The sequence below is a fragment of the Alosa pseudoharengus genome, unplaced genomic scaffold (assembly GCF_046254945.1).
Source record: "Alosa pseudoharengus isolate Yale_2024_CS ecotype anadromous, Long Island Sound unplaced genomic scaffold, YU_APseudo_1.1 YU_APseudo_1.1_scf_5, whole genome shotgun sequence".
Taxonomy (NCBI): Eukaryota; Metazoa; Chordata; class Actinopteri; order Clupeiformes; family Clupeidae; genus Alosa; species Alosa pseudoharengus.
Genome location: NW_027468837.1, coordinates 23,677,220 through 23,691,704, shown reverse-complemented (window position 1 = coordinate 23,691,704; position 14,485 = coordinate 23,677,220). Strand labels below are relative to the sequence as shown.

At 39.0% G+C, this 14,485-nt stretch overlaps 1 protein-coding gene across 1 annotated transcript; it reads right to left on the bottom strand.

The window, feature by feature from the left end:
• Positions 1 to 3,256: 3,256 nt before the first annotated feature.
• uts2b (urotensin 2, beta) lies at positions 3,257 to 4,644 on the bottom strand. The gene is made up of 4 exons (XM_076269189.1): positions 4,542 to 4,644; positions 4,223 to 4,342; positions 3,651 to 3,697; positions 3,257 to 3,367 (listed from the first exon to the last, which is right to left on the bottom strand). Exons 1-4 carry the CDS (start codon positions 4,642 to 4,644, stop codon positions 3,257 to 3,259), a joined length of 381 nt encoding a protein of 126 aa, XP_076125304.1.
• Between the last annotated feature and the right edge of the window lie 9,841 nt (positions 4,645 to 14,485).

Here is a 14,485-nt window from a genome sequence, read left to right as displayed (position 1 = left end):
CACTGTTAAATGATGTCAATGGTAGGTCTATATACTGTTGTATTTTGTGTTGTTGTTGTTTGATTGTTGAATGATTATTTGTGTTGTTATTTATTAAACACTGAACTGTATGGTAATCTGGCATAGTATCACACCATCTCTTCCTTTCCGCATCACTGTGTTCTATGCTCATAACGGTAACAACAGTATAGCAATGTATGGATCTAGCATAGACTGCAAACACCAAGCTAACAAGCTCAGACAACAAACTCATCACACTGATGTTTTAAAGGAAATCAATGTCTGCAGTACAGCTACAAAACAAGATGTCTTCCATCTGATAGCCTTTATCATATCAGTGTGGGGCCCAGTGTTTTAGCAATAAGGATTTAGTTACCAGAGGAAGCTTTAAATTAACTTCTGCTGTAGAGTGAAAGATTTTCCCACAATCACTTTGTAACACATGGCAGTACTTGTGGTTCGACGTTGGCCAAATGTCTAACCCTAGATTGCTCTTCAATGATGTCCTTTCTGCTTAGGAAAATGCTAATGGTTTCCACTAAACCATAATGGGGAACATACTCTATTCACAGTAAGGAAAAATACAAGTGTGCGCTGTCAGTAAATGCACAATTTAATACGTACAATCAACCTTTCTTAAACCCCTGCATTTGTCTACAGTATCTCAGTGGAGGTCCACACACAGTTGTGCGCGCACACGCATATACACACATTCCCAACCTGACTGAAACACTCAGGACCACACCGAAGAATCTCAAGCATTCTTGATAAGCCAACAGAACTCCTTAAGACAACCGACAAATCAGCTAATAAACAAACAACACACCCCTGAAGGGACCTGACTCATTACTCAATAAGCTAACAGGAGTCCTTCATAGGGCAGATGGATGGCTCTTGACCCCCTGTGAGTTCTCAGCAGATGCCTGGGCACAGGTAAACAAGCTCAAAAAGGGCAGGGTTGAGGGTCAGAGGTGAGCCACATTACACGCCACTGGGTTCACATCTGAGGAGCTGGAATTCTCAGGTCTGATTTGGCTGGGTCAAAGGTCAAGATGTGTCCTTTATTGGGGGGGGGGGGTGCAGCGTTAAATACACATTAATCACTGCGCACCTCATCAGCCGATGTTTGCTTTTGGTGATTGGAGGGCTTTGAGGAGGGAGAGCCTGGCCTAGCCTGGCCAGCATGATAGATAAATACACACTTGCACAGGCTCTCACTCTTGCAAACATACACTCACACACGACACATATGCACACATACACACACACACACACACACATGCTCACTCACTCAATAATTCATTCACAAATACACAAGTCACAAGTCAAGCCAAAGAACTTCCATCTACTTGAACCCTCTCTCTCGACATCAAATTGCCTGAGACCCCTCTGGGATTAGTCGATGCAGTCATGAGGAGGTGGCTATCGCAGTTTAAATGCCACTGACCCACCAACTTGATGATGATTCATTTCAATAACTTCCCTGTCTAAAGTGGCATGCTCGTGACTCAGTGTTTTTCCATCTGGACAAGTGGATCCAAACCCATCTCTCACAGGTTGGGATTATTTTGTTTTGTTTTGGTTTTCTGCTTGCGTTGGGAGCCTACACCACTAGAATCCTTTTACGGGGGTGATTACTCCAATAGAATCCTTTTACGAGGCTGATTACACCACTAGAATCCTTGGGGGATGACGCTTTCATCTTCAAATGACCAAAGCGCCACAAGCCTCTAAGGTTTCAGTTCCTGATCATTCAAAAGGTTTCAACATGCCACCAAATAAATAAATAAAGATATATTCAAAGAATACTCCAAAAGCATACAATATTTTGAAAGAGAGGGATTGGTAATTCTGGGTGAAAGGTCATAGCATCCTGGCTATATTTCCCTCTATTCGTGGTCTGAATATGTAATTGGAGCCTTTCTGTGGTGTGCTTAATGTTAAAGTTATTTTTTAATGTGGTTATTTTTGATCAAAGTTCCCTCGAGTGAAAACAGAGACCCTCTGTGTACTTACTGTCTCTTTTCTCCTTCAGAGGCTTTGACTGAGTTAACAAAATATAGTGAGAGAAACGGAGAATGCAGACTTAGACGTACAGTAGCTATCTAAAAAGACACAGTGGCACCATGCTTTGATGTGTTTCAAAACATCTGAAGAAAATTTGAATGGAAATAATTTAGAGGGTTCTCATAATTGTGTATTTCAATAGAGCTGGAAACTGATTCCAATACATTAGAAATGAGCACACACATGCACACACACACACACACACACACACAAACACACACACACACATAATCACACACATATGCATTTACAGCACACACACGCACACACTCACACACAGAGAGAGAGAGAGAGAGAGAGAGAGAGAGAGAGAGAAAGAGACATACACACACACACACACAATCTGATTACTGAACCAATCCTGCTTGATCAAAGTAATAGTTCACTTTCTCTGTTTTACTGTATTATATTGTCATTGCACCATCTAGTGGTCTGTAAGGAGTATCACCCACTGGACTACAGATGCCACTACCAGAGATAAATTCAGAAGAACTTTATAGAGATATCCTATGGGGAAACATAAGGTAGCGAAAGTAGAATGTGTTAAGAATATGAAAATATAACACTTTACAAATATTGCCTTCAGATACGTGCCATTTGACAAGAGTCTGACAAATCTCACATACAACACCAAAACAGAGTGCATTTTCAAACATTTAACTTTATTTACATATCACATTCTGGTTTAAATCATAGGTTTACTGACCATCTGTTAATATTCAACATATATTTACACCTGAGCTTGTAAATAATAGTTTATATAAAATAAAGGCATTGCAATCAGTTTCTATTCATTTCGATAATCCACTGATTGAGTATTTTACCAGATTGCTCTAGATTCACAGTGTTATGTGCTATTACAATGACAGCTGAGAACAGGAATTAAATGAGTGTTGGAAGATAGCAGACATCTCAGCATTGCAGATAACTGTGGGGAAAAAGATCTGCACCACACAGTATGTAAAAGATGTGTATATATGACGTCTCTGGTGTAAGTGAGTTGGCATAAAAATGCACAGCTTTATTTATCTGCCTATCCACCTATCTAAGTCTGACTAATCTCGATGCTATCTGACTAATCTTGATTCTATCTATCTATCTATCTATCTATCTATCTGGCTGTCTGTTTGTATTTATCAAATCTATATTTGGGAGTTGTGTGGCTTTCCTTCCCTCCACGGCTGCCCGGTCAGACGCAGTACTTCCAGAAACATTCTGTGTTGCTGCCCCGTTTCCTATACTGTCTTCTGCTGCCCAGGAAACGACTCAGTGGATTCAACACAGGCCTCTCCAGCAAGACCTGAGGTAGAGGGAGTTGGAAAGAGAGTTAGTAGCGATGAACAAACAGACAGAGAAAGAGAGAGTGAAAGAGAGAGACAGAGAGAGAGAATTCATTTCATACATCATTAAATCAAAACATACTAATAATACACAAGCCATTAATGACCAAACAAAACTGAACCCCCATTTGTACCAAATATCTGAGACAAAGGGAAAGATAGAAATAGAGAGGAAGACAGAGCGAGAGAGAAAGAGAAAGAGAGAAAAAAAAACAAGGAGAGGGTGCTATGGAGGGAGCTCACCTCTTTAACAGCCTGGCCTGGGGCGAACCCTGCTGTCTGAAGGGAGTCTGTGAGGGAGATAGCCGTTTACAAGTGTTACTTAGCCGCACAATAACTCTCAGTGCTCACCTAAGAACGGATCCAGCCCACATCTGGTGCTTATCTGGGCCAGAGCCAAAATCTACTCAAGGACCATCTGTTATCACCTCACAATATGTCTAGAGTTTACTTGCAATGCATAGCCCAGCAATGGAGTTGGAAACCGGAGTTGGAACATTCTTTCACAATGACATTACCAAAAATTAATGAAATAGTGACATGGTGCAGCATTATGAAGGTACAGTAGCAGTGTCTTTTCTCCATTCAGTGTTAAAAAAAAACATCTTAATAAAACATAAAACATCAAACATAGATTAACTGTAACCAAAAACGTAATGCCACCTAAACCATCAATTATTTAGACTTTCAAGTCTTTTAAAAGAGATACTGATTTTACACAAAGCAAAAATGTTTATTTTGTCCTATCTTCATAAAATGAAAAGTGCCATAAAAGCTCCTGTAGGAAAGAGTATCTGAGTATGTAAGGTGTTTACCATCTCTGTTGATCTCCCCAGTGAACAGTGAGGGAAAACCATAGCCAGGAGCGTCTAGGGAAAGATATGCACCGTCAGTAAGGTCCAGTTTGTCTCTGCCATCGTCTTCTGCTGCTGACTCTGCAATGAGATACACAAAAATGACAATTGTGTCAAGCAAGAATTTGAGGATCCTGTAACAAAAATTTGTAAATAAAAATCTCAGTCATTACAGAAAATACAAGCAAATTGTTTGTGTGTGTGTGTGTGTGTGTGTGTGTGTGTGTGTGTGTGTGTGTGTGTGTGTGTGTGTGTGTGTGTGTGTGTGAAAGACCCTGACCTGGTCCGGAGTAGGACATCTCTACCAGGTGTGTGGGATGTGCCCACAGAGACCCCGCGGTGGCCAGGATCAAGAGGCAGTAGACGAGTGCTCTCCACAGCATGGCTTCCTTCTTTGTGTCTTCCTTCCTCTCCACAGTCTCTTAGCTCAAGGTCCAGACGCTGTGTGTGAGCGTGTAAGTGTGTGTGTGTGTCCTGGCAAGAACACGGTCGCCTTTTTATCGGCCTGTCATTTGTGGTGTCAAAGCACCTCTCCACACCCCCCCACACCCCTCCGTTGGGTCTCATACACCACCCTCTGCCAACTCCACCAAACTTTAAAATATTCTCCTCACTGTAAATCCCGGCAGCAGTAAACAGGGGTTTTGAGTGAATTGATCAATAAAAGCGGGACGCGTGCGTAGCTCTGTGCGTCAGGGATAGGCCTGGGCCGGTTTTTACCGTCCGGTGGAGTAATTGAGCTTCGTGTGTAAATCCAGTGAGCGCAGGTGCAGCGAATGCACTCTGTATTAGTGGCTAGGGGAGGAGATGGGCAAGGCAAATTGCCCGTCTAATTCATTTGTTTAAGAGGTGTCTCAGATTAATGGACAACACCAGACGAGGGGGTGAATGCAATAGCATCATCCCACTCTACACACACACACACACTCAAACACACGTGCATGCACACACACACACACACACTCAAACACACGTGCATGCACACACACACACACACACGCACACACATGCGCGCACACACACACACATGCACACACACACACACACACACACACACACACACACACACACACTCAAACACATGTGCATGCACACACACACACACACACACACACACACACACACACACATGCGCGCACACACACAAACACACATGCGCGCACACACACACACATGCACACACACACACACACACACACACACACACACACACACACACACACACACACACACACACACACAACACACAAGCTGTCACACTTGCTATTTCAGGAGAATCAGAGACAGGGTGTGTGTGTGCATAGGGAAATGTTGTGATTGAAAATCTGAATTTATTCATTCATTCATTCATTCAGGAGCCACGTGTCCCTGTCTATTGCGTCAGATCGCCCTGAGGTTCGATTTCCAGTCTATGCTTTTGAGTGAGTTACAGTGACAGACAGTTTCGAGGTAATTTCACAACTACCGGTATCTCTGCCAGAATGCTACTTACTTACCTACAGTTTTTTTCAACTGCTTACACACTAAATCTTTTCTTGTCACACAATTTTCTAAACATGTCTTCCAAATATCATAACCCCACACCAAATCTGCAAAACCATACACTAATTCTCAATGTTTGACTCAGTTTTCAATTTACTAAAACACATTTTGCAAAACACCACACACAATTTTCTACTTAACACACAAAAATCTAACAGGAAGTAACTTGTTTTCGTTTTTCAAACACAACCCATCAAAATGCCACACTAAATCACCAGTGCTTCACTCTCTCTCTTCACATGTGTAAACACTCATTACTTTACGGAACACCATCCAATCATTGCCTTAGTATAGGCCTATGAATAGATATACTCTATATGTAGGTATGGACCCTTTCAATATGGCCCTAGAAGATTTCCGGTTGAAATGTTCAGAACCAATGCAGATACTTTGAAAGGAATGTTCTACAAAAAGTCGACTGAAAACGTGTGTAAAAGACAGTACAGTAAAACTTGTCTTTTTTACTATACTTTTGTTTGTTACCATTAGCTCAATAACTTTTTCTATAGACCTTTGAATACATACACAACCCCCCCCCACACACACACACACACACACACCAAACACACACACACATACAGACACACACACATACAGACACACACACAGACACACACACACACACACACACACACACACACACACACACACACACACACACACACACACACACACACACACACACACATTGTGTCATTTCCGTCTTTTTCAGAACTCCATGTATATCTGGTGGTCATTGTATTTTGCTTTGCTTTGTTCTTGTTGGCTGTAAAATACTGTATTCACAACAGCAAATTATTTGAGAAAAATCACTATTTTTGGTTTCAAAATGTCTGTGTATTTCAACTTCTCTCTGTAGATACCGTAACTTTCACTCTTGTATGGACATACATAAAGCCTATGAAAGACAGAAGAGCATTAGGTTTTGAGCAACAGTGTGTACATAATGTATCCAAAATGTCATATTATGACTAAAGTGTTTGTAATGTGAGGCGAATGTTTGATTTAAATATGTGTTTATGACATTTTGAATGTTGTGTGTCATTTTGCTGGAGATTTGAGGCATTTTGCATTTTGTGTGAGCAATTGTTGGTTTTGTGTGTGGAGTTTTGAAAAATAGACACAGAGTTTTGAAAACGTGTGTAAACAGTTGTAAAAAACTGTAATACTAACTTACTTTCCTAGTTAGGCCTACCTTAATTCTAACCAGCTCTTTTCAGTTCAGGATGCAATGAAAATTTGTTGTGTGACAGTGGGCTAATGTTCTCTTTCTCTAAAGTACACATAACCGCCATGTTTACAGTTTTTTTCAAATGCTTACACACTAAATCTTTGCTTGTCACACAATTTTCTAATCACGTCTTCCAAACATCATAACCCCACACCAAATCTGCAAAACCATACACCAATTCTTAGTGCTTGACTCAGTTTTCAATTGACTAAAACACATTTTGCAAAACACCACACACAATTTTCTACTTAACACACAAAAATCGAACAGGAAGTAACTTGATTTCATTTTTTACAGTTTTTTACAATTTTTTACACACGTTTTCAAAACTCTGTGTCTATATTTCAAAACTCCACACACAAAACCAACAATCGCTTACACAAAATGCAAAATGCCTCAAATCTCCAGCAAAATGACACACAACGTTCAAAATGTCATAAACACATCTTTAAACCAAACATTTGCCTCACATTACAAACACTTTTGTCATAATATGACATTTTGGATACATCATGTACACACTGTTGCTCAATAACTAACGCTCTTTCGTCTTTCATAGACTTGTATTTCCATACAGAAGTTGAAATACACAGTAAAAATGCAAGCAATATTGAAACCAAAAAATAGTGATTTTTCCCAAATAATTTGCTGTTGCGAATACAGTATTTTACAGCCAACAAAGAAGAACAAAGCAAAGCAAAATACAATGACCACCAGATGTACATGGAGTTCTGAAAAAACTGATTTTGTTTTTTTCTAAAGACAAGTGTGTGTGTGTGTGTGTGGGGGGGGGGGGGTCGTGTACAGTATGTATTCATAGGCCTTCAACTGCAGAAACAAACAATTCTACAGTAAGCGTTCCTAAGGCATTTCTGGAGGCACAGAAAAATGTATTGAGCTAATGGTACTGTAACATGGGGACAAACAAAAATAGAGTAAAAAGAAAAATTTTACATAAAGTCAACATTACTGTAAGCTAAAGTCCGATTACTGTAATTTTCAAAGTATCTGCATTGGTTCTGAATATTTCAACCGGAAATCCTCTAGGAGCAGATTGAAAGGGTCCATACCTATATAGAGAGTATATCTATTCATAGACCTACACTAAGGCAATGATTGGATGGTGTTCAGTAAAGTAAAGAGTGTTTACACATGTGAAGAGAAAGAGTGAAGCACTGGTGATTTAGTGTGGCATTTTGATGGGTTGTGTTTGAAGAACGAAATCAAGTTACTTCCTCATAGATTTTTGTGTGTTAGGTAGAAAATTGTGTGTGGTGTTTTGAAAAATGTGTTTTATCAATTGAAAACTGAGTCAAACACTGAGAATTAGTGTATGGTTTTGCAGATTTGGTGTCGGGTTATGATGTTTGGAGGACATGTTTAGAAAATTGTGTGACAAGCAAAGATTTAGTATGTAAGCAGTTGAAAAAAACTGTAAACACAACCCATCAAAATGCCACAATAAATCAACAGTTCTTCACTCTCTCTCTTCACATGTGTAAACACTCATTACTTTACGGAACACCATCCAGTCATTGCCTTAGTATAGGCCTATAAATAGATACTCTATATGTAGGTATGGACCCTTTCAATCTGGCCCTAGAGGATTTCAGAACCAATGCAGATACTTTGAAAGGAATGTTCTACAAAAAGTCGACTTTATGTACAGTAAAGCTTGTCTTTTTTACTATATTGTTGTGTCTTTTTTGTGTTTTTGTGTCATTTTTCTATAGACCTATGAATACATACACAACCCCCCCCCCACACACACACACACACACACACATACAGACAAACACACACACACACACACACACACACACACACACACACACATAAACACACACACACTTTTCTTTGGAAAAAGCCAAGTAATTTGACAGTAGTCATTCATTTCCATAGGCAAAATCAGCTTTTTACATCTGGTGGTCATTGCCTCATCTGATGGTCTATTTTGCTTTGCTTTGTTCTTGTTGGCTGTAAAATACTGTATTCACAACAGCAAATTATTTGGGAAAAATCACTATTTTTTGGTTTCAATATTGCTTGCATTTTTACTGTGTATTTCAACTTCTCTCTGTAGATACCGTAACTTTCATTCTTGTATGGAAATACATAAAGCCTTATGAAAGACAGAAGAGCGTTAGGTTTTGAGCAACAGTGTGTACATGATGTATTCAAAATGTCATATTATGAGTGTTTGTAATGTGAGGCGAATGTTTGATTTAAAGATGTGTTTATGACATTTTGAATGTTGTGTGTCATTTTGCTGGAGATTTGAGGCATTTTGCATTTTGTGTGAGCAATTGTTGGTTTTGTGTGTGGAGTTTTGAAAAATAGACACAGAGTTTTGAAAACGTGTGTAAACAGTTGTAAAAAACTGTAATCAGTGTAGTTATGCAGGAGACACTAGATGACACTAATACAGTTTTTCTGAATGCTTAAACACAACTGTAATTCTTATAGCACAATTTCTAAAACTATTAATACTTATAGCAAAACCACTCACTGAGTTCGCAAAACTAAAAGCACAAACACTGCTTTGCACTCAGTTTGCAATTTTGTAACATACACTTTGCACAACTGTAGGCATAATTCACTACACAGCACTCTTTTTGCAGAACTGTAAACACAACTCATGCTTTACACTCAATTTCCAAATGATCAACACACTCCTAGCAAATCTATACACATGTATGGCTATTACAGTTTTTTCTGATTGCTTAAGCACATTTTTTGTCACTATGGCTTTTTTTGCAAAACTCTACACACAAATGGCAAAACCTCTCACCCAATCAGCAAAACATTGTAGTTCTCTTGCAAAAGCTAACACACCTTGCTTAACTCTTCACACCTTCGTAAAAATGGTGTTTTCGTATCTAACAGTAAACACAAGCCATCACAATAGTAAGCACACAATGTGCCAACAACACACTGATGGTATGAATAAAAAACACATCTGGCTTTTGCTTTCTCTGTGCACAAGGTAGACTATGTCAGTTTGAGGTCATACTTTTGTCATAGTTCTGTAAACATACAGGGATCGATCCAAACTTCCAGTATTACAGTGTTTGTATTTACACACATCAAAACAAACACAAGTGTGTTTTTCCAAGTCAAAACACAAAATAGCATTTCACTGAGACAAAACAAATCAGTCTACATCGGGTCGTCTCTCTCAAAATTCTGTCTACATCACATGCAATGTCCTAGTCCAAGGCACCGGGAAAAATATATTCTGGAATGACGTATCCAGGCCTGACATGACAATATCCCCACATGTAGACTGTTTTTTTGTCTGTAAAAGGGCTATTTCTTTCTCTTCTCACTCTTCCTGCTCACTCCATTGTACCCATTGTACATTACCTGTGGCTTATTTATAGTGCTTAGGCTGATTGCAAAGTGAACTAAATATCTAAAACAGTTTTCACATGAGAAAGTGTGCCAGAGAGTTGGCAAAATAGTGTAAATAATAGCCATTGTGCCTACAGTTGTGCAAAGTGTGTGTTACAAAATTGCAAACTGAGTGCAAAGCAGTGTTTGTGCTTTTAGTTTTGCGAACTCAGTGAGTGGTTTTTCCATTTGTGTGTAGAGTTTTGCAAAAAAAGCCATAGTTACAAAAAATGTGTTTAAGCATTCAGAAAAAACTGTATTTTCACTATTTTGCCAACTCTCTGGCACACTTTCTCATGTGAAAACTGTTTTAGATAATTAGTTCACTTTGCAATCAGCCTAAGCACTAAGCCACAGGTAATGTACAATGGGTACAATAGAGGGAGCAGGAAGAGTGAGAAAGGTAAGAATTAGAGGAGGCTGAAGAATAGGACATGGAGGTGAAGAAGTAGGAGGAAGAAGAGGAGGAAGTGGATGCGGAGGTGAAGAAGTGAGAGGGAGAGAATGACAAGGACAAGGAGTTGAAGTTAGAGGAAGAGGACAAGGAGGAGCAAGAGGAGGATGGGGTGGGGGAAGAGGAAGGGTAAGAAGAGAAAGAAATAGCCCTTTTACAGGCAAAAAAATCAGTCTACATGTGGGGATATTTTCATGTCAGGCCTGGATACGGCATTCCAGAAGATATTTTCCCCAGTGCCTTGGACTAGAGAACATTGCATGTGATTTAGATAGATAGATAGATAGATACAGTAGATAGATAGATAGATAGATAGATAGATAGATAGATAAATAGATAGATAGATACTTTACAGGAAATTTAGATGAAATTTTGTGGCCGGACCCAGAGAGACGACACAATTTACAGTAGACTGATTTTTTTGTTTTTCTCTGTGAAATTACTATTTTGTGTTTTGACTTGGAAAAAAACACTTGTGTTTGTTTTGATGTGTCTAAATAAACACTAATACTTGATGTTTGGATCCCTGTATGTTTACAGAACTATGACAAAAGTATTACCTCAAACTGACATAGCCTTGTGCACAGAGAAAGCAAAAGCCAGGTATGTTTTTTTATTTATACGATTAGTGTGTAGTTGGCACATTGTGTGCTTATTATTGTGATGGCTTGTGTTTACTGTTTGATATGAAAACACCATTTTTACGAAGGTGTGAAGAGTTAAGCAAGGTGTGTTAGCTTTTGCAAGAGAACTACAATGTTTTGCTGATTGGGTGAGAGGTTTTGCCATTTGTGTGTAGAGTTTTGCAAAAAAAGCCATAGTTACAAAAAATGTGCTGTAATGAGTATCCACATTTTTGCTCTTATTGTTTAGTCTACATGTACAAATTCCCCTAGCTAAGGGTTTTTAGTTATAACAAAATATGTTACGTAATAACAATGTCTATTTTCACAAGTATTACTCATATTAGTAATAACAGCCTATTACTAGCTTTGTACTAGAGCTAGCAGTAGGCCTAGTTAGAGGTAAAACTTTATTGTTAGGCTATATTTGAGTTGCCTGTGAGAAAGTAGCCTACCGGTATTATAACAATTGTGTATGAATTCAGTCACCTTTTCACAGTGAATAGTGTGAAGGTTTATTCCTGCAGCCATCACTTAAATGGACAGATTAATGCTCCCATAATTCACTGCGTGTAGGCTACGCCCGTGGTTGTACACTTAAATTACCCTCAATGTAATACAAAAAAGTCTTATTTACGGATGTGACGAGCAGGAGGTGTGTCAGTGGTGTAATAGATTTGTGATAAATGGAGCTCTTTTTGAGAACTAGCACCCATGTGAGGATAAACGCTGTAACTCGCAAAGGTCCATATGGGGATATGAGCATGGGCTGGGTTTCAGTTTGACTTGTCTTTAGCCACAGGGTGATAAAGAGGCAGGGTGTATTTGTGACTTCACAAGTTTCCACATTTCATATAATAAAATATTATTTTCTATTAACTGTACTTACACATATGTTTGTTTTATTTTCCTATCTGATTACACTGCGAAAAATTACCCTTTGGTGCCTCCCTACTTTCTAGCTGCAGTGTATATCTGCCTTTGGTGCCTTCCTACTTTCTAGCTGCAGTGTATATCCTTTAGCAATAAGTAGATGCACCATATTGGGTATTGAAATATTCACAGGAATCCCTAGAAATTGAACATTCATGTTGTTTTATCCAATATTTGTGCAGATGTATAGTCTATTGTATACACACCCATTGAACCAACAAAGAAAATGCAAAAATAGAGACTTTTGTGTAATCATTCCATATTTTGTGTAGTCATTCTATATCAGAACCCCTGATATACATTCCAAATAAGAAACCAAACCAAATCAAAGTGTTACCTTTCATTTGAGACCAGGATTATGCTTCTAAACCAAGAGGTTGCCACATAGTAATCATTTTATTGTCAGTATGCATTTTGGGTAGCCAAAAGTCCTATGGGGAGTTTCCATAGGGCATTTTACAAAAACACTACCCTATCAGGGTCTGGATTTTCCAGGCTAACAAAACACATGAGCATATCTTGGCAAAATAATGGTCTAAGTACTTATATTTCATTCTCTATTGATCTACTTTGAAATACAGATTCACAAGACCTGGTAGTGGGCCTCAGTTGTGTTTCCAAGACAAAATAAATGACCAAGAGGGCAGAATGTGGTCATTTCCAGAGATGTACAAAACCGCCTAAAAAAACTATCATTCTACCCTTTGCCTCTGACAGTTCATCACACCGTCAATCTATTGGTAACAAAATGATCTACTAGGCCTCTGCTTTCAAAAGAGGTCAAGCACTTGAATATAAACCAAAGTATGTGGAAACAGGGCCATTGTTAGTAGGCGGTGTGCAAAAACTCAAAATGTGTGTGGGGGGGGGGGGTAAGTGTAAAGATTTATTGTGGCTATTTGCTAGTAGCAATGCAGGATGCTGTGCTGCAATTAGATAGCACATCTACCCGGAAGACCGGGTATGGTTGTAACATGGGGTGAGTTGTAACACCAACATTTCCACAAAACAGGAATAAGATATTAGACATATGATCACCTCAGCACTTGCACAATTCCACCACAATCCCATATGGTGATTTTTAAGCCTAGAATGTCACCCGTTCTCATTTTACAGAGGAAAAACTTTAACATGTTTCACCAAGGCTATATTTTGTTTACTAGGCTACTTTTACCATTCAAGATAAAACCACATGCCTCATATTATAATAACCTGTTTTTGGTTCAGTGGCCCTTAAAAAAAAGTTTGAGAAACACTGGTATAGCCTACCTTTAAAAGCCTTTTGGTGTGGTGGCACACTAAATGCTTTGAAGAAAAACAGCAACTTTCACTTCAAAGTGAAAGGACTTTTGTGACACTTTACTTTTTAAAAAAGTAGGCCTAACTGATTTATGATATTGTAGCCTATTGTATGATCTGAGTTGACACAAAAAGGTTTAGTTTAGCGTCAAGTCTAAAATGTCGATTTGTTGATGTATAGACAACCGCTTTTCGCCTAAGATAAAGGTCTGCGAGATCAGCTTGGCGCAATGAAGTGATACAGCAAGACCAGCAGAGTTCGCTGTAGTCTATTCCCTCTCGACTCCTCTTGTTCTGACTTCAGCATCCACTGAACTCTGCGCTCACCTCAAAGTCTCTCAGGCAATTACAAAGATGTCTGATATTTTGCTTTCTCAGCATCCTGTTTTATCGTGTGGCCATTTGTTGAGAAAAGATAACTTTACATGAATAAACGACATCAAAATAATTCAGTCTTTTAATGATTCGGCCTAATGTTAATTTGCTAACATTGAATTGTAGCCTAGGCTAATAACGTCTTTATAAGCATGCATAAACTCAAGTCTTGATTTTGGCCCATGTAGACTAGCCTATCCTTCTCTTGTCAACACTTAATTATATAAATATGCCTGTCACATCACACGCTCACGAAATACATGCCATGAAACAGTCTACCTTGTTCAGTGCGACATAAAGTTTGTCCTTAGAGGGCCCCCGTCCCTGCACCAGCTGGCTAGTTTTCAGTCATTCATGAACTCTTGGCATTTGCA

Coding starts and splice junctions, on each gene's coding strand:
- uts2b (XM_076269189.1), bottom strand. CDS start 4,644: ATGCTGTGGAGAGCACTCGTCTACTGCCTCTTGATCCTGGCCACCGCG. Junction 3,698..4,222: donor TGGGGAGATCAACAGAGATG/GTAAACACCTTA, acceptor TCTCCCTCACAG/ACTCCCTTCAGACAGCAGGG. Junction 3,368..3,650: donor CAGGCCAGGCTGTTAAAGAG/GTGAGCTCCCTC, acceptor CCTCTACCTCAG/GTCTTGCTGGAGAGGCCTGT.